Below are 26,335 nucleotides of genomic sequence, written 5' to 3' on the forward strand. Positions count from 1 at the left end.
AATTATTCAGAGCATTCCCAGAACAGAATTTTGTAGAATGAATAGTAGCCGATCTAAGTGGAAGAACTGTGGTTTTAAATCTTCCTCGGGGCCTACTTTTATGGAATCTGAATAATTTCCGGTTTATTCTGACCATCTAATTTGGTAGACGCGCATGTAGAACGGTGGCTAAGATTTTTGGAAGCAAGTATTTTTCTTAGAATACATAACACATTTAGAAGACATATTTTTTGGAGAGAATATTGCACTTCTTTGATATAGAAAATTTCTTTATATGAATATTGCAAGGAGATCTTTAACGAGTATCTTCTTAGCGAGCAATCTTTAATTAGCATTCATGGAATTCATTGCATTCATCACAGTCGCAACAGTCCTCGTATAATGTAGCATTGTCTACTTACCTACCCTTGAACTGCTATTTTTCGCTTATATTATCGTCCTATTAAATAATAATGACTCAATGTGTGTTTAATAACGCAAAGTAGATTAGATTAAACCTGGTTTGTATCGAACCTCGTATTTTTCAGATTTCATAAGAAAAATCATAATAAAATGCGTTTACTTATACTTCAATTTCTTACTTATATTGTCCAATGAAAGAAAGTTTCTTTGTCGAAGTGCAATATAACGTAAAATTTCGTACGCATTTACACTCTTTACAGATTCTAAAATATTTTTCCACATTGTAGCAAAGAATTTGTAAAGCGAGTATTTCTTATGTATAAATAATATATAAATCAAATAATATAAATAATTCATGAAACAGAGCTTCTCAATACGCTCAAATCCTTCGGTTTTACCAAATCTAAAAGTCATTCATATATGCATTCTATAAATTGTACAGTAAAAAAATGTCATACGTAAATTCCACGAAAAATAAAATGCCAACGAAACAGGAAATATTCCTAGTGACGTAAAATGATGCTTGCACGAACAATTTCAACTTTTCCCAAACAATCTTACTTTTTTTTTTACATCGAAATTTCGAAATAAATAAATATGTAAATTTCGCAAAAACTTTCCATTCCCAGAAGCATCGCGAACCATGAAAAATGTCCCCGGGACCCAAGATCGAAGTGCACGAGCGCGTTTATCGCGAGTGGCGCGCGTGCACGCGCGCGTGCACGCGTCTAGTAGCGCGGCTCGTTCTTCTTTTCGGCGGGTAGCAGGTTAAAAATAAAGATGGGCCATCCTAGAAAAAGTAAACGGGGCCGCGGGGCTCGATCTTCGTGCAGCTGACTATGAAATTCACGAAGGATCGCTGCCCGAAGACAAAGGCGAACCAAACGTTCTCCGCATGGAATTGACTACGAGTGGGGATTAGAAAAATGCGTGCGGGCCGAGGACAGAAGCCAATGGTGTTAAAAAAGAAGGGTGAACGGTCCTTTGACTGACAGAGAAGAGAACGTAAGAGTAGCAAAGAAGATCCTGAAAGATAGCTGCAGAAAGAACGAAGAAGAAGAATTTAATCCATCTTTTCGGCTATTTTAGATACAATCGTGTTTGTCTATTAAAAGATTTCTTAAGCATTTCTGAGTTTTCTGAGTCACATTCGATTCTTTGTCGTGACTAGTCTAAATTTAATTACAGTTTTATCTTTTGTCATTTATAATACTTTTGGTAATATATTTCTATTGATTTATATATTTTGGTACAAAATATTAATCTATATCGTATGTTAAAAAGAAGACCATTTTCAAATCGAGCTGGAATGTACAGCTACAAAAAAGGAAATAAAATTTAAATTTGAGGAAGTTATGAAAGAAACATCAGAAAATTTACCTTATTGGATTTTGTCCTCGTAATAATTTCTTTAGAGAGAAATTATGACATTAATCGTGACGGTAAATGTTACGCGTGTAGCTTCATATATCAGCAACAACGATATATTTTCAAATATCTTATCATAATCTTTCTTCTCAAAATATTAAGCCTTTTAATCTGAAACCAAACGATTAAAATTGCAACATGAAAATTCGACAACCAGGGAACAGAGATAAAAGAGAAGAATCTAAACTGGATAGAAAACAAGACGAAAGTACCTAAATGTTTGGCAGAAGAGGACTGAAGAGAGCGATAGAGACGAGAAAAAATTAAAAGGGCAGAAGACGACGTGGAAACGGAAGACAAAGGAAAAGAGGAGAAAAAGAGAAAGGTGAAATGAGAGGCAGGTATATGTATAGAGGAAGAGCCCGCGGGGTAAATACGCCCCTGAGACACGCAGAAACGAAAAACGGCGATGCCGGTGTTTAAGAAGCGAGAACGATCGCTTCCGCGAAAGGCTACGCCATCTGCCTTGCCTGGAAATTTGCGGATTTCGCGTGTATCGACGATTATTACAGGACATCCTCTGGTTCGGTTCCTCCACCCTCGAAAATTGATCGAGATGGAACCTACAGCGTCTAACCTGCCGGCAAACAGGACCTCCTGGCGTGTTTTCGTGCTTAGCCGACCGATTAAATTGCAGAGAATCCAGATAGAATAAGTACTGTTGCTTGCAGTTGACAGATTTCTCGTGCCACAGCTGCGCATTTCGAAACCGCGTTTTATCGTCTCCTTCGTCTTTTTCTCGTATTTCCTTCCCGAAGGATTTCACGCTTGACCAAGAGTTACTTAAAAAGTTTTCGATCGAGACGTCGTTTCGTCTCGTTTCGTTCGCCTCCCTTCGACTCTGTTACGTGCCAAGATTGTAATGGGTTGTGTAAAACGGTTGCATTTTCTATTATGTAATAAAATTAAAAATGTATAGAATCGTTAGGCGAAAGTGAGGCGATCGAAAAGTTTTTTTCAAATCATCGTCGAGTCGTTCGGTTGAATATCCATCGATTGGGTTCTGTTGAGTCAGTCGTGGAGATTGTGATATCGGTGGAAGTTTTTACGTCGATGTTAGTGGTTAGACTGTTCTATGTTAATGAGTTTCTCTGAGTAGTCAATATTATTCTTTGTTCGTTCTGGATTGTTGAAAACATAAGAGCTTGTGCTATTCGTGTTAACCGTTTCACTAGATCGTAAATATCGTAGAAAATAGCTTTAGCGCGTAGATTCCGATTTTTAATCGAAAATATATGCTGTTTAAGGTGATGAATAATATCGAACAGAAATGAAACGTAAAAGGAAATTGAGCTCTATTTTCTCATAACATGTAATCCATTTTTTTCGCGATACACAATCGGTATTTTTGCATCTCCACAGTGTGACACTAGGAGTTATCAATTTAAACTCTTATCGAATTTAGTATTTCATAACTTGAATACCATTTCGAACATTTCATTTTATATTTGATTTGTTAATGCTGTGATTTGTTACTCGAAGACGATCATAGACAGAGCGCGACAGTTTTCCCACGCAACGATTCACGTGCAGCGATTGCAGTAGTTACAGACAATGCGTAAGACGCGAAGTAGTATAAGACAAGAGGCGTTATTTCTGGCCAGTCTGGAAGACAAATAATTCGCTCGCCAGTGCGTGGCGATAATCAGCCATCAAGAAAGTCGTGAGTAGCTGCAAACGAAAAAAGAACTGGCATGCGCTCGACGCGCAGTATATTTATATTACATAACGTTACTTCGTACCATCTCGATCAACGGCAACGCGTCTTCGATGCATTCGATTCCAGCATGATTACCTTTATTAGCACCGTTTACAATTTTCAAAAAGCTTTCTTTTCTTCCATTTCGACTCTTTGCATTCTTGTTTCTTAGTAATATTTCAATATTACAAGAAAAATATAAGGAAACTGGCAAAAACGCAAGCAGATTAGATTACAATTATCAATTTCTATCTACTTAAAAATGATTTAAGAATTCGAATTTTAATATTCTGTCATACTTAATTTCATATAGCTAAAACGTGAGAATACTATAAAAAATTGATTCTATCCGTTGGACTTTATCCCATTTCTACTTAAGAGGCGAAGTATCTTACGTATTAGGATAATTTATAATTGGAAAATTGTATAATTAGCGAAACTACTCGACATAAATCATACCAAGATGGCAACGAAGAATTGGTTGCAAAAATAAGAGACACGACGATAAAGTGGAAATACTTCTGATAAACATCGAAAGTCTTTAAGAAAGAATCAAAATATCACGACAGATCATTTTTCAACGAAATGAAAATATGGTTAGGTTGAAATAGATTCGAAGGCTATAACAGAGCGATTGCACGTGGAACGAAGAGACATGCAAAGAATGCAGAAGAACGTCCTTTCTCCTCGATGCTGTAATTTTCGGGAAAAATTATTTTGAGCGTGAAGCTCGACTACACGTGCGTGTAGGAAACTTCGCAGAAGGTGACCCTGACACGTGCTTGCAGAATAATAATACTGTAACGCGATGATACCGAGCCGCATGTAAAGATACGATGCACGCTAATAAATAATCATATTTTTCGTAATCGAGGTCGGTCTCATTAAGTTAAATAATTATGAGCTCTTCAAACCCAAGAACAGTGATTCTTGTTTTCGGTAATTCGAACATTTTCTATGCATAATATTGCACAACCGTGTAAAAAAAAAAAAAAAAAAGAAACAAATATAAACTTAGGTGAAAATATAATTTACCAGTATCTTAAAAAATAACACTCATAAAACTAGACAATTTTCCATCGAACAATTTCTATCTTCCTTTCCCTCTAAAACAAAACAAACAAATGCAACTCGTTTTAAAAATTAATTTACATTAATCTGTATTAAGCAAAAATCATAAACCTATGTTATATTACAGCAAAGTTTAACGATCTGAATAAAAATTCGATTTAATCGCGGTAAGACCTCGAATTAAACTTTCCATCGTTCCAAAAACTATGGAACACCGTTTCGAAACACGACTTAACATCATCTTATCGTGCCCCACACTCGATCTCGAAATCTTTTAATCCCTAATCTCGTTCCAGATCCACGTCACTCGATGTAAGATACAAACACACCGAAAGATCACATCTGCCACGAGACCGACCGATAGAAGTTCGAATTTCTGTCGATTTCTCAAAACACGGGGACCCTGAGAGCATCGACGCGGAGTTGACGGAAAATACGAGGTTCCTGATTTGACCTTCGATTGGCCGCGCGTGCTCGAAGGGTCTAGAAGGTGAGGAAATCCCGCAACAGTCCGCTCGAATTCTCGGAGAGGGGAAAATGGAAAGGTTCGGTTACGAAGACGCAGCAGCCTCCAAGGTCTTGCCCACCCATCGCCGCTGGCCTGACCCTTTTCCTCCCTTTTCAGCTGAATGGATCAAGCGGACGAAGAAACGAATAACAGAAAGAAAGATACAGCCCTACCACAACTCACGATGGCTTCTTACGATCGATCGACCGCATTGCTGGATATCGGCAATCTTATCGCCGGAATTTTTATCCTGGACTCATCTGCCAGAACATTTTGATTCGCAGATGGATCAGTTTTTAAATAATTAGAGTTAAAGGAAATACGTATTATATGTGTGAAGCTGTCGTTAATTTCTTGCTACGTTGTTTTTCTTTAGCGGTGCATTAGCAGAATCGAGGTACATATTATTTTTTATGATTATTCGCTTTTTGATGAATAATAATAATAATAATCGATGGATGTAAGAACGGCTATGGGAAGTACAATATTTGCACATATCGTTATTATCAAAACACAGGGATGTGATAAGAGGACTACAACATTAACGAATAAGCTAATTAATACCATCGCTGCTATTAACATGTGGTTAAAACTCTTCCTCGTATCTTTTGTCAAACAGATCTTCATTTTAAATAATAATATTTATTTTAATATACATATTCAATGAAATACGGAAACGCATAAATTTAAAACGACAACTCGCATAATAATAAAGAAGATGATAGAACATATGCAACGTATGGGTTAATTGTTAAATCGCAATAATGTCGAGATCGTCGAACAATTATTGAAACAGAAGTATCGCGATCCTTCCTTTCTGTAAAATCTTTAAAAGAACAGTATACTCTTCAAATAAAAAGTTATTTTTTAAGAATAAATTTGAAAACAGAAGATAAATAATCTGAAATTAAAAAGAGATGCATAGCTTGCAACCGTCGAGTAGAACGATGCAAATGAATAGATTAGATTACGGATTAATCCGGCGCAATTCTTAAATTTAGATACATTGAATATGTTCACAATTTTTATTCAGATTAGTTGCCTCGTTATCGTTCGTTTTATTTTCGGTGATATAATTCCCGATATAAATATTATCCGAGACAGCATTAAATGGCAGCACGAGACGGATAGTAATGTAATTGCAATAGATTTTATAATGTTAAACTTTGTTAGATTAATTAACAAACCGATGAGTATTATTCTTAATTAGTTTAATTATTCTTAAAGAGTTTGTGGAAGATACGGACGATTCTTTAATATATTTTATTGCGTTTCTTATAGGATCATAACAGTTTTATTACTAATTTTATGGTTATCGCTAATTATATTGTTCCCTGATATATATATATATACAAGAAAAAATAACATAAAGAAAGTTGTATGAAGAGTATACAGCAGTATGCACATATAAAGCAGACAAATAATAATAACCATAATAATTTTATTCCTCTTTCTACAAATAGATACTTTTCTAAGTACATTCTTTTCGTCCTCTTCAATTCAATGTCGGATTCGAAATTCTGCTTCGTCGTTACCTCGCGCAGTATTTCAGGCAATAAATAAGATCCTAAACATCCCAGGCTAATAAACTTCACACATTAACACAATTAAAAATAAATGAAGCCCAAGAAAGAAGCAAAAAACACGCAAGAATAAATGAGGGAACATTGAATTGCGTCTAACAAATTATATTAACGAATATCGCGTGCATTCTGTGGATTTTTGCGCTTTTGAATGTCCTATAATCACCTACAAATTGTCAGTATATCTATAACCTTGTAGTTAATGAGACATTAAACTGCAATTAAAAAAGAAGAAAAGAAAAGGTTTGCTAGTGCGATATCACCAGCAAAAACACGGTAATTCCAAAATTCTATACTGCATCATCGTAAACGTCGAAACAAACAGCCACCCAGGTAGAACCGATCTAAGAACAAGGTCCCGAAGCTTTTTCTCTCTCCGTCTTATACACGCGTTTGTGCGTCGATGACATAACTCTTCCGAAAGCCAAAATAAAGAGGCGCTTTCCGCGGGCACACGTGCGGCCACGGATAGAAAGAGTCTCCGCTTGGTCTCGTGGGAAATCTACAAATCTCTGGCGAGTCTCTCGATCGAGAGAGAAAGAGAGAGAGAGAGAGAGATAGCTCGATGGAATACGCTCAAAACGGAGGAAACACGTTCTTCTGCGCGAGAATTCGTGATCGAACCGGAGGGAGAGAAGAAGTTCGACGGATGGTAGGAGCGTGGTAGGATCGGTCAGTCCTTGACACATTTCGTTCGGTGGCGCCAAATTGGTCGTCGTCGACTGGGCGGCAGCCTGTGGCTGATCGGTCGCAACTAAACGGAGGGAACGATACAAAAGGAACGGATACGAAGGGACGAAAAAGGGAATAGAGTCATTCCAATCACGATAAGGAAAAATTTATTATAAACGAAAATAGTAAGAGTGAAGTTAATATATTTTCGGTCGGCTGTCATCGATGGTGTACGATTAAAGCTTTTTCTATTATTCGAACATTATTTACGCCAACTTACGAATATTGTATCGAGATCGATGAATAAACGAACGTCTAAAAAACTGTATGAAAAATATTGCATAATGCAGCCGAGATAGTTTTTTAACCACTTCAAACAATTACCAACCGTGTCTCGCGTAACATTTGCAAATGGATATTTCATTTTTTGTATAGAGAATATGAATAATGAATATCGACGTCGAGCAATGAATGTACAGAGGCCATATTTAACGAATATTGGTACATGAATATTCGTAAAAATTGGCGAATATTCGTTAACGAATGTGTTTACCGGAATTCAACGAACAAATATACTTTAAAAAAAAAAAAAAGAAAAAACACGTTTAAAAACACGAGTATCTATCTAAAATGCAGATTCTAAACTTACGACCATTGAGTCGTTAACAGTAAATTTGTAGAGAAATCGTTATTATCCATCGTTAATCACTGTCTTTTTAATTAAATCGAAGTTTTATCATTTTTTTTTTTTTCATTCCAGAAGCTCTGCGAAAATTTTTCGTTTTCATTCAATGAGGTACGTGTTAACACAAGACCAACATTAATATTCCGTGGAAGTTGCGTTGAGCGAGGAGCAGCAGAAAAGGAAAGTGGTGGAATGACGAGTAAGAGGGAAAGGAAAATCAATGTCAGGCAACATGCGTTGCAAGGTGAAATCAAAGGAGCCCGGCCGAGCAACCCTCCTCTTTCTCCTTGAAAAGAGAGGAAGCCTGGTCGATCCCGGTGCCGCCGTAGTCGTTGCAAGGGATGCCAACCCTCCTGTGTAGCCCGGTCGGAGACCAAGAGAAAACCATAACCCGCACAACGGTCCACTTTCGAGACCTCGCTGAATCGGAATATAACTATCGAGTTCTCCCTCCTGGCCCGACCACTTCCGTGGTGACATGATTTCTCGCGTTCCCGCCTCGTGTTTTGACTCTTCACTCTCGGTTTCATGGGCGACGCTTAAAGACGACCTGCCCGCCGTTACTACGACTTGAATTATTTACGGCGATCGAGAGTTTCGATATGGAACACGAGATCACAGCGTTCCGTCGAACTATCTTGTGAAAATAATTCTACTGCATCGGCAAAGAAAATTAGAAAAACAAATTATAGTCTGCTCAAGAAATAATTAGCTTGTAAAGCGTTCATTTCGAAATTTACACTGTCGAGGATTTTCAATGATTCTGCAGATCATTTCATAGAAGTATAACGAGTAGTAAGAATTATATAACGAACACGAAGATAACGTTAGTTCGGAGAAAAATAGCTTTGCGGATTTTAGGCAAGAATCGTACAATGAACCAGATATGTATCGTTTGATAATGCATATACACGAAAAGATTGTTATCGTGACGTCTTAAGAGTCGTGTGTACCGATGTGTAATGGATAAGTACCGAAAAGACTTTCTTTATTATTACAAGAATTAACGCGATAGCTAAATTTTAGGAGCTATATCAATAGAATAATAGAGAATTATTATTTCAAGTATGTTTGATAAAATTGTCATAGATCTCGCACAATGTGTTTTCGTCTTGATTTTAATCGATATAAAACGATAAAGACTTCTTCTAATAATTTTATAGTTTAATGAAGAAACACATGAAATATTCTATACGGTGAATAGAAAATATTTGAAATAATTTTAACTAATTAGATTAACATATATTGACAAAAAATATAATATTCGATTATTGCTATATTGTAAATGAAAATAGGTGAAAAGAAATTGATCTTAAAGTACCATACTTTACCATACCAAAAAAGTACCATGCTGTACCATACCAAAGTATCATACTTTAAGAGCAAAAACTTTCAGATCGATTAATAAGAAGTAAGTATGATCTTATCTTTACGAAAATAACAATAATATTAAAGTTCTCAACTATTTACAGCAACATGGATTAAAAACATGTAATACTGCACGTGTCTTCACGATTAAAATCAACCCTAAATTATTCGAATTCACTAAGCGATAATTTCTTAAACGCGTCAGCACAATGTCAATCATTTCATCACGTAATAACATAGATAAGTGACTTCTGTGGAAAACAAGATTGTGCTCCACCAAAATGTTTTATGAACCATTCATGTTTAAATTATGTTATCTATTTGAAAGAAAAATTAACTCCTTAGGATTCACCAGCGTGATTACGTATTTCGTGTAAAAATTTAAAAATCCATTTCGGAAAAATTATGCAGCTATGTTTAACCTCTTATCATAAGTATAAAAATAGAAGCGTTTCTCAAAAAATAGCCTTCGATATTATAAATATTTATATAATAAAGCAACGTAGTAAAAAACGAAGCTTCGTTTTAACAAAATTCTTAAGAATTTATCGAGCTCTTAACGATGCAACTGTCTACTATACATATATTATACACAGACGATTATAATTAAATCACTATAATAAAAATAAACAAATAAAAAATTATTTTTTACGTGCCTTCACCAATTGCAAAATAACAAATTTGAAATCTGAAATTTTCTTACAATATCAAAGTGTTATAAAATACCTTCTATAGATCGTATTGAATTAAAAAGCAAAAATATCAAAAATTCCGCTCGCTAATAACCTAAACTTATCGATAACGCACCAAAACTACGTACAAAACAAATGATAATTTGTTCGACATCCCCTCCACAGCAACATCCAGAAGTAACCTTGCACTATGGCAGAACTTCGAAAATTCATTAGTCTCCTCTTTACTGCAATCCAAAGTATTCCCCGTCCAAATGGGACAAATAAAACGAAAAAGAGAGGAGGAAGAAAGAAAAAAATATGAGTTGCGGTGCGAGGCACGAACTCGTCAAAGGCTAGCCTCTCTCCCGCGGAGCACACATCGCGGCGCATATATACGTGCACGCGCCGCGTACGCTCGGCCCTTGCCGCGTAGTTGTGCACACAAACGGCCGGGGAGCACGCAAACCTTGCGCGTTCACGAACTTTTGGCGGCACGTGCACTCACACAGAGCAAGCCGGGCGGCTGCACACACACGCGATCGCCTCTGTCCGTGCACGCACGCATTCGTTTATTGATTGGTGCGTGCCGCGGTAGGCTCGGCTCTACGAATTTCGGCGCCCCGCTACGCGCCCCTCTATACTCTCGCGAGTGCATTCAAACTGGACGCTACCCAAATTCTAGGACAAGTTTCACAGTTTTCCAGAATCGAGAAAATATTGGCATTTTAGTACTTTATTGGTGAAATTGTTTATTGTATTGGAATTTTGTTGGTAAAGTTATTCGTTCAAATTTATCTGTGAAGCTGAAGTGTCGAGTACCTAACCTATTAAGTGCGAACATCGCGATGACGTAACATTTTAGTTGCAATTCTCTTTTTAATTGATTTAGTACATTATCCGAGATTTTGTCCTTTATCTCGTCCAACATCTTAGCTATGAAAGGAAAATGCAAAGATTCGTTTCATTTTTGTGACTATTTCATCCACGTAGATTCTACACGAAATTGTAAGAAATTGATGTATTTATAACGTTCTAACTAGACTCTCTTGTTCGATCCTTAATGGGTTAAGTTATTAGTTAGTGGAGCTACATACATATTTTTCTAAAGTCGTAGGAATATTCTTTGTCAAAATTTGTTGTCGATTGAGAATTCATAGATAATATGATTTTTGTGATTGATATTTATTGATATTTGTAAAAATTTCTCAAGACTCTCGTTTAAGTAATGAATTTTTGTTAAAAATTGAATGGTAACCTGTTAGAAAATGTGAATCATGTTTATAGAATATTAATAATAAATTGATAATAATTTGAATGTGTCGTTTCAGTTGAGTTGTAGATAGTATTTGAAAATTAGATATATTTTGCAAATTTTTTGTATACGCAATAATTATATACATCTTGTTATATATATAGTTAATTTGAAAGAAACGTATATAATCATGGATAGTTCTTGAATCTCTGACTTGATGCAAATAACCATTAATATAAATAACAGGGATAGCAAATCAAATTATATTCCAACAAGGACCTAGCAAAAGTTCGTCTTGGTAATGCCTAGTTATTTTACGAATCAGATACTCACAAAAATTTTTGCGGAACGAGTCAAAATTACAGGTTCACTCTGCTTCCTGGAGAGCATGAATTCGGAGACCGATAGCACGATCTTACACATAATTCAATCTATTTCCTTACGGAATAATTCCCTTTCAGAACAAACGAATGAAACCCATTTGAGTTAACTGCGTCCTTAAACTAAAGTTTGCTAAAAATATACAATGGAAAATTGACTTATTCCGCAACTGAAATCATCTGCGTACAACAGGAAAAGCCATCCAGACACCAAAATTAATCATCGGTCGCTGTAAAAGTGAAAAAGAAGAAAACGGCAACTTAGTGACACTGTAAACACGGCAAACGATAAAAGTAAAAATAGAAAGAAGCCTACGATGAGAAAAAGAGGCAGGATAAACCCGGCGACGAGCACAAATCATAATAACAACGTTGATATATCGTTCGGGAATCGAGAAAGAAATCGCGTTGGCTTTTGATTATCGAACTCGGCGCGAATTACATACTATGTAATTAATGAGTTGGTTTGGATCCCTCGTGGAACGAGAACCGATAACGCGGCATTCTGTTACAGATAATTTTCGAGCTGCTCGTGTATCTCTCCCTCTCCCTCCCGCCCAGTCTACGAGCCTAGCGGCCGGTCGCATGAAATACGTCGAATTCGACCGACATTGCGGAATCGCGAGTGCTGCAGTAAATTTGCACCCACGCCTGGCTGTCGCCCAATTCCACCAGGTCTACCCCTACCACGCGGCCCAAAAATATACGAGCGTGGAGCGCGCGAGTAGCCGCCGCTATCTAGCGGCTACCGGCCGAAGTTCACGCAATGCCGCACGCATGTAATTGACGCACATTGCGCGGAAGCGCAACGTACGGTTTTTCCAACGCTCGATGAGATCGAGGCCATGACAGACACGAACTACCTGTGTTTCATTGTTTTCAGGTTTATATTGTGTGGTTTGATGAACGACTTTTGACTGAATATATTTGGTAGGTTTTATTGAATTGTTGGTAAAATTTGTAGGGGAAATCGGAATATTTCAGGAGTAGGAGGTAGTTTATGGAAATATTAGGATTTTGGCCGGAAAGATGAGAAATAATTTCTTACTTTGGAAGTTGGAAATTTACATAAGAGAGGGAACTTTGAAAATACCAGCTGCGATTATACAAAGAAAGGAAATAATAGAGGGCCAGTACTGAAAATAACTGATTTAATTGTAGTTATCGTTTAACATTTGCGTCGATGTTCAGGTTCCTGGAAACTTTTAATTCTTGCATTATTCAACCATTGTCGATCATATCAGAAATAAATTCGAATTTTCAAATATTAAAGAGCAAAGATTTTCTAACTCGCCAAAGTAATATTAATTATACCAACGATAAAATCGATTAACACCAACACTCGCAAATTGAAATTATTAAGAAATTTCGTTAAACATCTTTCTAGGCTCTATTAAAATCTTGTCGAAATTTCGTCAGCGGTGCGACTGATATCACTGCGCGTTCATCTGCACGTAGGTAGATATCGTGGGTCAGGAACGAAGAAGAACGTGTAAAAGAGATAGATACAGGAAGGGAAATGACATTGAGGGAGGGCAGCAAAGCAGTACAGGAGGAATGGATGGGAATAAGGGTTGAGGATATTCCAGCGAAGATAGGGTTACTCATTGTGCGTAGGAGGGTAGCGCCAGGCTAGAGCGGCAGTCCGTTGTTTTATTTCTACTTGTCAGACCGAGAAGCATAGTAATAAAGCTTGCAGAAGGGTCGGGACATACCGTCCTCGTTTTATCATAGTCGTCTTAGCTGGCGAATGACAAAAATTAAAGCTGTTCCTTGTAGAATCATGGATTTGCTGGAGTAAACGTTTTCTTATGTGAAGGCGAATATTGAGGCTCGGATTTATGTAAGTCCCGATGGTATTTCCAGGGTTACGACCGTAACAAAATTTTTCGTAAATGACCGAAATTTTCTAAACGGATATTTGATATTTATATTAAGTTAATTATGTATTTTACTTATATTGGTATTTATATCGCAATAATATAAATTAATGTTTGTAGAGGTCAGTATGAGGTGAGTATTTATCGATATACAGTGTGATTTTAGGATATTTGAGATATGCTTTAATAAAAAATAATTACTTTGGAAATGAGAAATATATATAATTCATGTACTCTTTAATCACATGTAGATCGAATACCTTTAATTCATAGATTCCATTTGTGTCATCGATGTATGTGAAACTAAAAATAATTTTCCGAGTTAATATATAATGCGTATAAATACAAAGAAGTCTTCTAAGTAGCGAACTAGCTAATTATATATTATATCGATACTTCAATCTTGAACGCTTTTCTGTTATCCAATATTCCTTCAACTAACATTTAATGATATCTATCTAATCAGTGTTTCAATAACACCGATATAACACTAATTACACTCTTCATACTATCAACTCGAGAAAACCACATTCTAATCAATACTGTTACAATCATACGCATAAATCATCATCGACTTCTTTTTACCTTCGTTTCATCTACAATCACACGTCTAAAAATCTCAGCCTCCATCTAAATACCAATAACTCAACGTTCCCCTGAGATATGCACATTAATAGTACAGCCATCCAATTGGACAAAGGGAACGCGTAAATTTGCGTGTCGTTTTTGTCAGATATACCTCGTTTATCAGACTAGTTCGTGCGACAGGCCCTCTGATGGCGTTATCATGAAATATTTCGTGACCCGAATTTCGGAATTGCACGACACCTGCTTACCACCCTATCAGCAACGTCTAATGGTGAATTGTGCGAGCGTGTTGCGTGAGTGGCGGTGCGTGCGACCATACAATACGTGCACCACGATTACACGCACGAATAAAAAGAAAAACGGAAGGAGAAGGAATAAAAAAAGAAAAAGAAAGAAGTAGAAACGCTCGGTGATTTGCAACGTGGTTGCTCTCAATGGTTGCTTAAAAATGGCCAACTGAAAGATTACGTGTTATCACTGACCAATCGGGTGATAACCAGCACCATTAAACCGATCTTAAAGTATGATAGCTAGTACGTGCAATCACTGCAATCTGCGCGATCCTGATAGTACACGTGTCTTGTTTGCAGCTCGATCGTTGATTCACTTGGCTCGAGTTCATTCGGTTTTGGTATTGGTCCAGATATAGGTTCTTACTTTGGATCGATACAGTATATTATTTTTGTTTATTCATTTATTTTTCATCATTTTTAAAACGTTGAAGATTTTGAAGAAAAAGATTTGATAAAGGAAATTATTTGATATTTCGAGGAAGAAATTGTCGAAGAGCGTTTAGGAAGTGCTGCAGAATCTTAAGTTTTTTATTTTGGTTTTGTTTCGCTACGTTTCGAGTATCGATCGAAGAAGATGTTATCAGAATATAAGATAAATGTAATATTTGTCTGCAACAGTTCTAATTTTTTTATTTTATGCATTCAACCAGTAAATGAATTGAAATACAAAGGATTGATACTTCGTACGTTCTCGTAATAAAAATTTAATTCAATGGAAGATTCATTCATTGAATAATAATTATACAACGCGTCTGCTAACTATCATGCGTGAATGTTCGCGTAATAGTCGCGTCTTTATCATTTTCGATCGTTTCTAGAAAAATAGATAGCGATTTTGTGCAACTACGAGCCAATTCAATTATTTCGAGCTAAGGATACACTCTAATTCGAGTTACTACGATTCTCCTCTACGTTCTGTCGATCAATACAAGTTCTGGGAATATCTGTCATGTCGGATTTCAGTCGTACTTCTGACAAAATCAACGTTCACATTTTAATTCAATTTGACAGGCGATATATTCAAGAATAGACAAAGATTAGAAGAAAGAAAGAGAGAAGAAAAGTATAAATATAGAATAATATAAATACAAATACAGAATAGATCGTAAATATCAATTAATTCCTGAATTAATTTTTCAATCGTAAATGTCTATTACAGTTGAACAAATGTAATCAAAGAGCGAATTTCTTTGTGATATTAAGGATACAGAAAATCGAATTAAAGCAGGAAGTTTCACGAATCTGCAAAAGGTTCAACAGTTTCAGGAAGTTATGAAACGTGGGTCAAACAAATCTTCTCTCGTCTAACGATAATTTGCAGCACGGGAACCGAGAGTCAACCGAACTTTTCTAACAGTTTCTAAAACACACCAGGGCCGCTTTGGCCATGACACACATAGGAACCAGCCTTTCGCATCCTCTCTTAAAAAAACATCCAACGGTCTATACCCATAATTCATTCAAAGCCTCTTAGTTCTTCTATCTTTCACGCATTTTTCCCTCGTATCTTTGCAAAAAATACAGGATTACTTCATGGAGATACAATTATCAAGTGTGTTTTAATTTTGCTACTTCTGATTTATGACATTCGGTTTGAATCAATCACGTGATCTACGCGTAAGTAAGTTGGCAATTCCATTTTATTCTTCGTTGAACAAGTAGGCTAGAAACTTCGTTCAACGGTTTGATGTTGTGTAATTATATAGTTCGTAGTTGCATTAGAAGCTACTTTCGTAACCTAAATAGTTTCGGTTTTACGTTATGAATGATAATGATAATAAGTTTGATATTATTGCGATGAACGAATTTCTGATAAATTCACAACAGATTCGGATAAATAACTAAATATATTCGAAATAATTCTCTAATTACTCCCTAATCGTGCCTTTAAAATACTGAGAAAAATTTGCCGATTTAAACCGAGAAAACGTTCTATGCTTATACTGCACTTTGATACGATAACATTTTGTTATGCTTCAAAGGGAGAAAAGAAATTGAGAAATTATAAACAATACAAATTCAAATTAATCCAAAGAAAGTAATATATAAGTAGTATTTTACTGAGCACTTAATTTACACCAATACGAAATTGAAGATGTTCCTCATAGACAAAATTATTTCAATAACCAGTACTTAATTAATTCGATATAATAGAATATGCTATGAACTACTCTTCGCTATTTCTCGATTACCAATCATGAATAATAATATATGATGTGAATATCAAATTACAGAGGGTTGCATAAAATTTCATCTAACAATAGAATATCGTTAGCTCAACCAATCCTTAAGATACTATGGGTCAAGGAATGATTTCGCGGTGTTGCTGCATTGTGCAACGATTCTCAGCGGTTGGAGGTTAAACCCGGATTCGAGGCTCGCGCGTTGCGAGAACCGAGAAGGACTAATCGTTTCTAAGAACCCGTGGCCTAAATCGGCTGACGTTAGGTATTCTTAAACCCGATTCGAGCATATTTACGCGTGATACATCAAACACCGACGAAATCCTCGTGAACTTAAAGAAACAACAAGCCCAAATAAACGCTAACGACTCGTAAAATATGATTTAGAAACTCACATTTTCTTTAACCTCTTTACCTCTAGTCACACTTGTGATACTTAATAATAACTTGGATATGAGAAACACGAGTTAGACTCGTGGTACAGTTATATTTTTATTTTAAATTCTAGAAAGTGTGTATAATGAGCAACGTAATATGATGAACTTTGATATTTTTTTCATGACATAATACACATTATTTGAACATATCCAAATTGAGAATATGATTTCTTATCGAATTTCATGATTTTGTAATCTACCGAAAAAATATATCCCAATGTATATTTATCCCAATTTGAATATTAGAATTTTAAAGCAAAATCCACATTAGAGATTTGATTTCACGAACCTTTATATGAAATAAAATCACTGTCAACGTTATACATTCAATTGTTATATTTTACAATATCGTCATAGATATTTAACAGAGGAGAATGTGAAATTTCAATGAATAGGTAAATGTTTAACCACATAACATCAATTTTCTTTATTTATAAGATCACCAAATACAAATTATCTATGATACTGCGACTCCTTTTCTTTGCCAGGCTGCTGGATCAATAAACGATAATCGTTAAACTTCTTTCATCAACAGAAAATGGAAATAAAAATTCTAAAAGGGCAATATTAATAAACATAAATATTCAAATATTACCAGGTGCAGACAGATTGTGTTCCCTAAATTCTTCCTTCTGGAAATCCCCTTTAAAGCAGAATATTTAATTTCGTCGAACCTCCTCCGCACGATAATTACGAAAATTATTTAAATTATTAAACGGCAGCCGTACAGAAAACTAGATACACCGACAAAGGACAGTTTCGCGAAGTGATTCCCATGATTGGACGAGCACGAAAGCGGCGTGCAGACGTCGCGGCGCTTCCGCATACGGAATTAATAGTCGGAAACGACGAATTAATGTTTCAAAAAGGCGCATGGTGCTCGTATACTGGGAAATTTCTGGTGTGGTTGCGCGCGTGCACATCTAGATGAAAGTTTTACGAGGCACGTGCACGAAATTGCAGTCAACCGGAGGTAGAATAAGTAGAATGGAACAGCGCGAAGAAGACAGACGAAGTAGATGCGGTCGCGGTGCATCGATTCGAGCAGACGCGGCAACGGTTTCTGTCCTGTTCATCTATAATTCAGCGTCGCGACGCGCACTGTCCTTTTGAACACGGAACTTTCGTGTTGTAACGAAAGAAATATGATGATCATTCGAATGACGAAACAGGTCTCGGCGTGAAGAGACATCTTTTCATATTTGCTCCTGGGTAAAGTTTGCGATTATGTCAAGGTACGAGTAGAAAGATTATTTCCAGATGTGCAGATTGTGCAATAATTTAAAGAGTAATACTATTTCGTAAGAAATGATTTTTTTTTACTTCTTGCCTTTATGACAATTTCTCGAAATTTTAACGCTTTTAATTTCAAAGTACGTAAAGAATATTTAAGGAAGAAAATATACATTTGGGAAATATGTATCAAAACTAAGGACGTCGTAAGCGAATTAACTGCTCAGCCTTTCAACGATATTCGATTGGTGGATAAATAAATGTGTCTGACACCCAAACTTACTAATGGTTCTAATGGCTCTTTCAATTCTCGACAAAAGATCGAAATGACATCGAAATTAGATGGTCCATGGCCTGGAAAGAAGTAAGGACGCCGAGAATATAATAGAATGGCCGAGAACGACGAGAGAAAGTCAACATGTTCTTAGAAGAAAGAACCAAGCAATGACGTAATTACAGTCACGCATGTTTTAGAAAACCCTGAAATTATCGATCAAGCATCGAATCTTATCACAAAAAAAAAAAAGAAAAAAAAAAGAAAGGAAGAAAGAAAAGGCTACATAAATTCATAAGAAAACACCGTATTTAAACCGTATTTTACGCTCCATCGTAAAAATCTCGTACAATCTTGAAACGCAACGAATCGTACGTATGAAGGATAAGAATAAAGAAAGAGAGAAAGTACCAAGAACCTCTAACAAAAAGCTAACATCTAACGACGAAGTTAAAGCTAGCATAACTGTACATTTAATAGAATGTCTCAACAATCCCATAACCGTTTCGTTCCCCACGGTTCCGCTCACTCTGTTGGTTGGTGCCGCGACAATTCCACCGAACGTCTAATCGACGCTCTAACGTCTATTCGCGTTACGAAACGGCCAGAAAGCGGACGAAAAAGGCCTTTCTCTTTTCGCTCCTCGGCTCCTTCCTTGCTCTTTTCCTCTTCCGTAGACACAGCTGAACGAGCTCGATCCCTTTCTCCTCGTCTTCTTTTCTCGTGAGAGGAAAGCGCGGCTTGCTCGAGCACGGTTAATGTCAATAACCGTTGCATTAGTTGACGGTTCGCTTCTTTCTTTACCGTCGCGGCTTGTCCGCTCATCTAACAGCGATTAAAAATGGTTAAAGCGTGATCCGCGAAATCGAACGATCCTGGACCTCCAGCGTCGATCATAGTGATCGTACGTACGTGTAGGGTTGCGAGCCACCCTACACGATCTACTAAACGACTCTACCCGTTTTACGTTGGCCGTGTCGTGTCGTGGCGTCATACGCCTGGTGATTTGCTCGCCGGAGCAAAAGATGTTCCCAGTGGCTGCACCGTCGCCTGCATCCTCTTTGTACACTTTGTTCACACCGTGAAGGCGAGGCAACCGGTCTCGTTCTAAGGTAGAATATGTTCCGTCAGCCGGGTGGGCGTCCATCGGCATACGTAAATCCTGCCTAACGACGGTTCTCGTCGTCGCTGATGTTGTCGTTGCTCTCTTTTTGCGCGTTAGACCCCACCGTCCAGCGGAGGATCATCTCCGAGGTAAAAAATACTACTGGCCAAGCGAAAAAGAGAGTGGAAGGGAGCGAGGGAGCGAAATTTTCGAGGACGATGATGTGGTATCGCTGTTGCGCCGAGGGCCGACGTCGATACGACATCGCGACAACAACACGCTGACGTCGCGGTGACATTTAAGAGCGACTCGACTGTCGAGTTTCTGAAAATAATTTTTCAGCCTTCCAGCCAGTGACTGGGGGGTTTACGCGAGAAGGTTCGATCGAGCAGAGCCTTCGCAACTCTAAAGGCTCTTTCGTTCTTTTCGAGGCATTCGGGATGTTATTAAGGAGTCGGCTTTCGTTATGAATTTGTGGGAGATTTTGGTCAGTGAGTGTAAAGAATGAAGTATGATTATTCGAGATGTTGGTGAGAATGATACTTCCTTCGGTTTACTTTACTTTCGTTCGAGGTATCGTTTGAAGAATCTTTCATTCATTTTTGCAATACTTAAGAACAGGTATTTCATGTACAAAGAAGTTCTTTAGTACAATGTAATAAATTCATAAATCTGAGAATTTCGATTTCAAGGATGTTCCGAGACAGCATCTTTGTTCGTCTTATTACTCAAACCATCGCCCAAATCGCCTCGTGAGAGACGAAGTATGGTATTGGAAGGAGGCGACGAGAGGCACGAGTTGCAACATCAAGAAAGCTCCACGTGCAACCGATGATGCAACGATTAACCGTGCATTTTGTAACATTAGATTTGAAAGGCCTTGCCTTCTGGCAACGCATTGGCCCAGATAGAATGTTTCGCCTCGTTAACCCTTAACATACCCAACGTGGAGTTAGAAATTCTAATACGATACAAACACATACTACGACACACGATATAAAATTTATAATATTCGAGCTGAAAATATTTAAAGTAAAAAATTTTATCTTATTTATTCTTTTCTTTTAATTATGTACGTTTAATTATCGATTAATTATCGATTATCATCGATTGGGTCGGGATATCTTACATCTCTGTACATTCCTGTTTAGCTGAATGAGATCTTTGCTTTTGGAAGAAATATTCTTATACAAAACGGGTTCGCGTAATCGTTTACACAAGAGTGTTATTCGCGCTGGTTGTGAATCGAAAGCCACGTGGTACGTTTACGTAAAGTTTGGTAAACTTCTGTAGTCGATGATGCTCGAAACAATAACTCAAACTGTTACACACGATCCGCTGTTCAGAGTCTACACTGGCATATTCTTTCCGCGAGAATCCTTAATTTCAAGCATCGGATTATTAACTAATAATCGGCAGTTGTACTTTTCTCTAATTAATTATTATGACCATTTCTATTTTTATCTGCTTAAAATACCTACTCGTCGATGTACTCCTGTATTTCATTTTCTGCTTGAGTTTTGCACAAAATAATGTTCTGATTATATCAAAACTAAGGAATGAATAAGCTCAGACTTACCATCGGGAGTGGAGACAGTACCAGCCTTGTTAATTTTCGTATTCCACATAGCAGGAGTGGTGGGTGCAGGACTGAGATCAGGAGTCGGCGGATGAGCGGGCGGCAGGGGAACTATGGCGTGGCCAACTTGTCCCCCGTGTTGAATGTGGTCCGAATTTGAACCGTAATGACCACCATCGAACCCCCTTCCCCCGGAATAAACTTCGCCTGACAATCTTTCTGCCAATTTTTCTGCCCTTTCCCGATCGGTCATCGCCACTGGTTCTTGCTTTATTCGAAGATCTACGCACACAAGACCAAACAATTTGTTAAAGTTTTATAAACACAAAAATTATACAATAAAATAACGAACATGTACGATTACAACATAATAATTTTTGAATTCTCAATACTTAAAAATTTTCCTCAATCTAATTTATATTACATTATAATATCGTTGTATTGTTTATTATATTATTATAATTATTTTGTAATATTATATTTGTGAAAGGAAACAGAATATAGATAAAAATTGAAATAAAAATTTTGTAAACGCATGGAAATACGCATAGATAGATGAATTATTTAAAAAATGGCCAACCTTCGGCTACGCTTTCCTTGAGATCGCAATTGCTACGCTCCTCGGACCTCGCTCGTTCTAATTCTTGTTCCAATTCTGTCGGTGTGTGAGGTGCGGTGTGGGGATGTGCGGGCGTTTCTGAAGGGTAGATGAACGGCTGGTAGAAGTGGTTCTCCAGGAGAAGCGGATGTGGCGCTGATGCGGGCCGGAAGGCAGTGCCATCGCGCAACACGCTCGCCCTTCCCAAGGTATCGACGTCGCTGGGCGATCTAAAAATATCGCCAAAAAACGTTCGATATCGTGTGAAAGTATGCTTAACAATTTCACAAAGTTTAGGCAATCTATAGCGACGAATTATATCAGACTTTGATCCCTCGATAATCATTTTCCAGATCTTACAGACTTTAAAGAAAAATTTATCCAACTGGAAAAACAACCAAACTTCATTTTTAGAAGAATATAATTTTCCTTTCGCTATCTAATATTTTAACTGAATCGTTCCTTGATTATAAGCTTCTATAATTATGAAATTGGCAATCAATTTCAGTTTAGCTAATTCCAGTTCTTACGCATGATATGTGATATAGTTTATCGTTGACACAGAAATGAAAAGATACGTAGAAAACGAGAATATAGAAGCTTTCATAACCAAAATAAGATTAATGATTCCAGTTACGAGTTAATTTAATTAACGCGTCAAACGATACCATATTTGTAGTAGCTCAACGAAATCTAACAAAATAGGCACTTTGGAAAAAGCTACATCGAAATATCCTAAACCACACTGCGTGTTACCTAACACCTAATCCAACAATTCTTTCATAACGTTCCTAATGTAAGTACATCCATATATTCTTCGACATAATGACTGTCTATTACATTTCGTCAAAGAGTAAGCCGTACGGCACGACGATTAATCGCAGATACAATGGAATGCGAGGCATGATTCTCGATATCTTAGTCGTTAGACGTGGTAACTCTGTTTGAAAATTTCATGCGCGCGAGTTCTTCGCGGTGCGGTAAAAGGGCTTACCTCATCAGCCTTTTCGGCGGACTTTCGTAATAGTGAGAGGTAGTGGAATAGAGGCTGGGCACGGTGTAAGCAGGGGCAGGCGAAGGTACCGGTGTGGGGGTCCTCTTCATGGTGTTTCTCACCATAGTTGCTTCACCCGCTTCGCTCATGTCGCTCACTTCGCCAACTCCTCCACCGACGCCGCTGGCACCACCAGCTGCGTTACCATTTCCACTGACGCTTCCGCTCACGTTCCCGCTTCCGTTGTCGCCGCTACCGCTGCTACCACCGCCATTGCTAGCACCTCCGCCATCCCCGGCGTCCGTCGATGAGCTATTGTTCTCCGCAGCGTGCCTCTGCGCTACTGCCAATTTCTCGTGCTCGATGGACAGACCCTTTACCTGTAATTTCAACGAGATCGACGATTTAACGATTTTACGGTAGACAGATGCGATATAACAAGGTTGTAAAATCAGTTTGAGATTAGAGTTTACGATTTTCGAGAAAAGCGTTAAGCAAGGTCGGTAATTGATCTAGCCACAGGTAAAATCGTACATATGTTCTGCATACACGTGACCATTTATCCCAGTTTTCTGAACTCAATTATAAGGTATAAACTAGGAGTTTGCAGAATATAAGTTAGAAAATGTAGATAACTTATCAATAGGAATAATTAAACTACAGTAGAATATCATGATCGGAGTAAAAGATAAAATAGTAGGATAATTCTACCAACTTACAAATCTTTCGATAAGAAAATCTTAACATCTCAAAATAATAGATACGGAAAACAGTTGTACATATTATTATAGAACAAAGATATTTTTACAAGAAATATCTCGAGCGATGTCATAATCGACGATAATATATTGATATCATAATCTACCAAATTGCCCCAAAGAAAATCGACATAGTCTAGCTTCGTGTTCTCGCTTCGAAAACAGGAACTCTTGGCCATTAATCGCGGCCAAAAATAAAAAGACGGTCCTCGAAAGTATGCAAGGTGCGCGTTCGCGTTTCAAACACATGAATGCTATTTAGGGCAGTTATTTCAAAAGAGATGAAATAAGTCGCATACTTGAAGGCATTCGGCTGCTTTGAGGAAAGAGCTGAGGGATTCCTGGGACACGTGGACCTCTCCACGGTACATGAATTCGAGAAGGGACGCCATATTGTGGGCACTCGTCCCGTCGAGAATAACGATCAGTCCCGCGGGAGAAGGAGGCATTCCTTCGAAGAGCTCTTGAAAGTGCTTGCTGCATGCTGCGAGGATTAACCTGTGTGCCTTGAACGTTACTCCTGAAACACACGCAACAATACAGATTCGTTAGACAACTTTCTTCATAATATTGTACTCGAGATACGTGGTATGCTTCGAAAATTCGTGTAAGCTACCTACTTCGAAGTTTGAGACTCCTTCCTTTTGGAAAGTTCGTTCGTTTCAATAGCAATGTGATGATAATGACTGTCTTGCATTTCATTTGAACTTTTTTACATAAAGAATTAGATCAGCAAGAAACTGTGCAGTATGAGAAATAAAATATATTTTGTATCGGACGACTTTCCATGCTATCGTTACACGAGATCAGAAGATTACTCGTAATAAGATCTTGAAATTTTGAAATTTATTGAAATCTAAGATTCGTCTATATTAAAAACTATATTTTTAACCACATAGTAAACCAAAATGACGGAACTCTACAGACAGTTTTGGATAATTGTCTATTAATAAACCCTAAACATTCATAGCATGTCTTAGTAAATTTCCAATTTATATCGCATCAATTTTTTAAACGCACTATACAATTTCTAAATTTCAATAATTTAAACCACATAGCCGTCGTATCTGGTAAGATAATACCGCGTGAGCAACAAAAGACGATCGCTTTGCATAGGACTGAATTACGCGCGTTTTCCAAGAACTATTCGATTTTCGTTAGCCGTGTGTTTCTATTCTATACTATTCTTTTCTTTCTTTTTCTCACGGTTTTCATAGCAGAGCCGTAAGGACCGCGGGAATTTTGGCGTGCAAAGGATGTGATGACTGTCAAACCCTTTTTTTTCCTCTCGCTCTGTATTTCCCTTCGCGAGCGAGCATAAAGGAACCGAGGAGGCAGCGCCAGCTTGACGCCGATGCCCTTTCTTGCAGCCCGTTGGTTATGTAGGTCATCCTTGGACACGATCTTCCGTAATTTACAATTCACGTACGCAAGTGTAACGTGCGCGTAATACGATATCGGTGCGCGTTCAACGAATATGGCGCCGCATAGGTTGTTTGTAACGACAAATCCGTGAGGAACATATATTTTCATCCTCCAGATTGTCGTTAGTTTAGGTCAGATAGGGTACGGTCTATCTTGAATTCAGAGAAGGAAAGAGGAAAGAAATTGAGAATTTTTTTGGTACATAAAGGTTTCGTGATGTTATGCGATGCGTTATCGCTTTTCAACCATCCGCATTCAATGAATTCACTTTGGAAGGTTTGGAAGGTTGGTTAAGTTGATTGAGATGATACTAATTGAGAAGTAAAGAAACGAATTTTTTGGACGATTTAGAGAATAATTCAAATTTTTTGGGCTAAAAACAGTACGTGTTGGGTATAGAAATATCGATACGAAATTTATTTATTTCAGAAAATGGTATAGCGGTTATATGAAATTCACAGGGTCTAGCGAAACTTAGTAAAATTCTGAAATCTTATCGTTGAAAACTAGTTGAACATTCTATTAATGTGAAACGTTCAAAATATTCCTTATTCGTCGTAAATGCTGTACATATTTCTATATGCTTTTGTTTTAATTACAATTTTTATGCAACGGAATTGTGTACAGCGTAATGAAGAGACAATCAACAATGTACGATTAGCCTTGTACAACCTTATTTCTGTCTTTGATAGGAGCACCTGATGAACTGCTCGAAAACCTTGTGGAAGGATGGTCATGGAGGAACCGAAGAAGATGAGAGGAGACGCAATAACACGATATCCTAGGAATAAGGAAATCAAGAAGGAAAAAAAGACGCAAGAACGGCCGGCCAGGTGGCCGAAACCACCTGCCTTTCGGAATGGTTCACCTAACTAAAGCGTATCAAGTTCTTTGAAACTCCTTGACATTCGAAGATTGGTTGAAAAAAAGAACAAATTTCGAACCCCTTCGAGAGCTGCCTCTTACACTCCACGTGTATGCAAATGACACCGAAATTCTACTATTATTAAATTCCACTTAACTACCTTCTACTCTTTTTATGAGTCCGTAACCATCGTAGAAACTAAAATCATAGGAATAGTCAAACTGAACATGTGCTGTGATTTTGAAGTAGAGCGTTACTGAAAGATTTGCCACATTTTATAAACATTATAAACGTTATAAACATTTAATTAGGTCGAAGGCTGATAATTATAGTCTACAAGTTCAACCATATTCGATTAAGTGTTCAAATTTAAGTTTTATTATATTTTCGCATATTTTATA

The 26,335-nt window shown here is 37.4% G+C and overlaps 1 protein-coding gene across 8 annotated transcripts in view; it reads right to left on the reverse strand.

The window, feature by feature from the left end:
• Window positions 1–26,335, reverse strand: part of LOC100644484 (zinc finger protein chinmo) — a 77,022-nt gene that overhangs the window by 14,562 nt on the left and 36,125 nt on the right. For 7 of the 8 annotated variants that reach the window (XM_003396033.4, XM_012309532.3, XM_048406520.1 and 4 more), the window contains 4 exons: window positions 23,944–24,164; window positions 22,887–23,266; window positions 21,875–22,122; window positions 21,295–21,576 (listed from right to left, as the gene is read on the reverse strand). In XM_003396033.4, coding sequence (XP_003396081.1) covers window positions 21,295–21,576; window positions 21,875–22,122; window positions 22,887–23,266; window positions 23,944–24,164 — 1,131 coding nt within the window. Of the gene's footprint in view, window positions 1–21,294; window positions 21,577–21,874; window positions 22,123–22,886; window positions 23,267–23,943; window positions 24,165–24,264; window positions 26,250–26,335 lie in introns of those variants that run through there. The other variant, XM_020863326.2, reaches the window with a different exon arrangement.

Source organism: Bombus terrestris, chromosome 6 (assembly GCF_910591885.1).
Source record: "Bombus terrestris chromosome 6, iyBomTerr1.2, whole genome shotgun sequence".
Classification (NCBI taxonomy): Eukaryota; Metazoa; Arthropoda; class Insecta; order Hymenoptera; family Apidae; genus Bombus; species Bombus terrestris.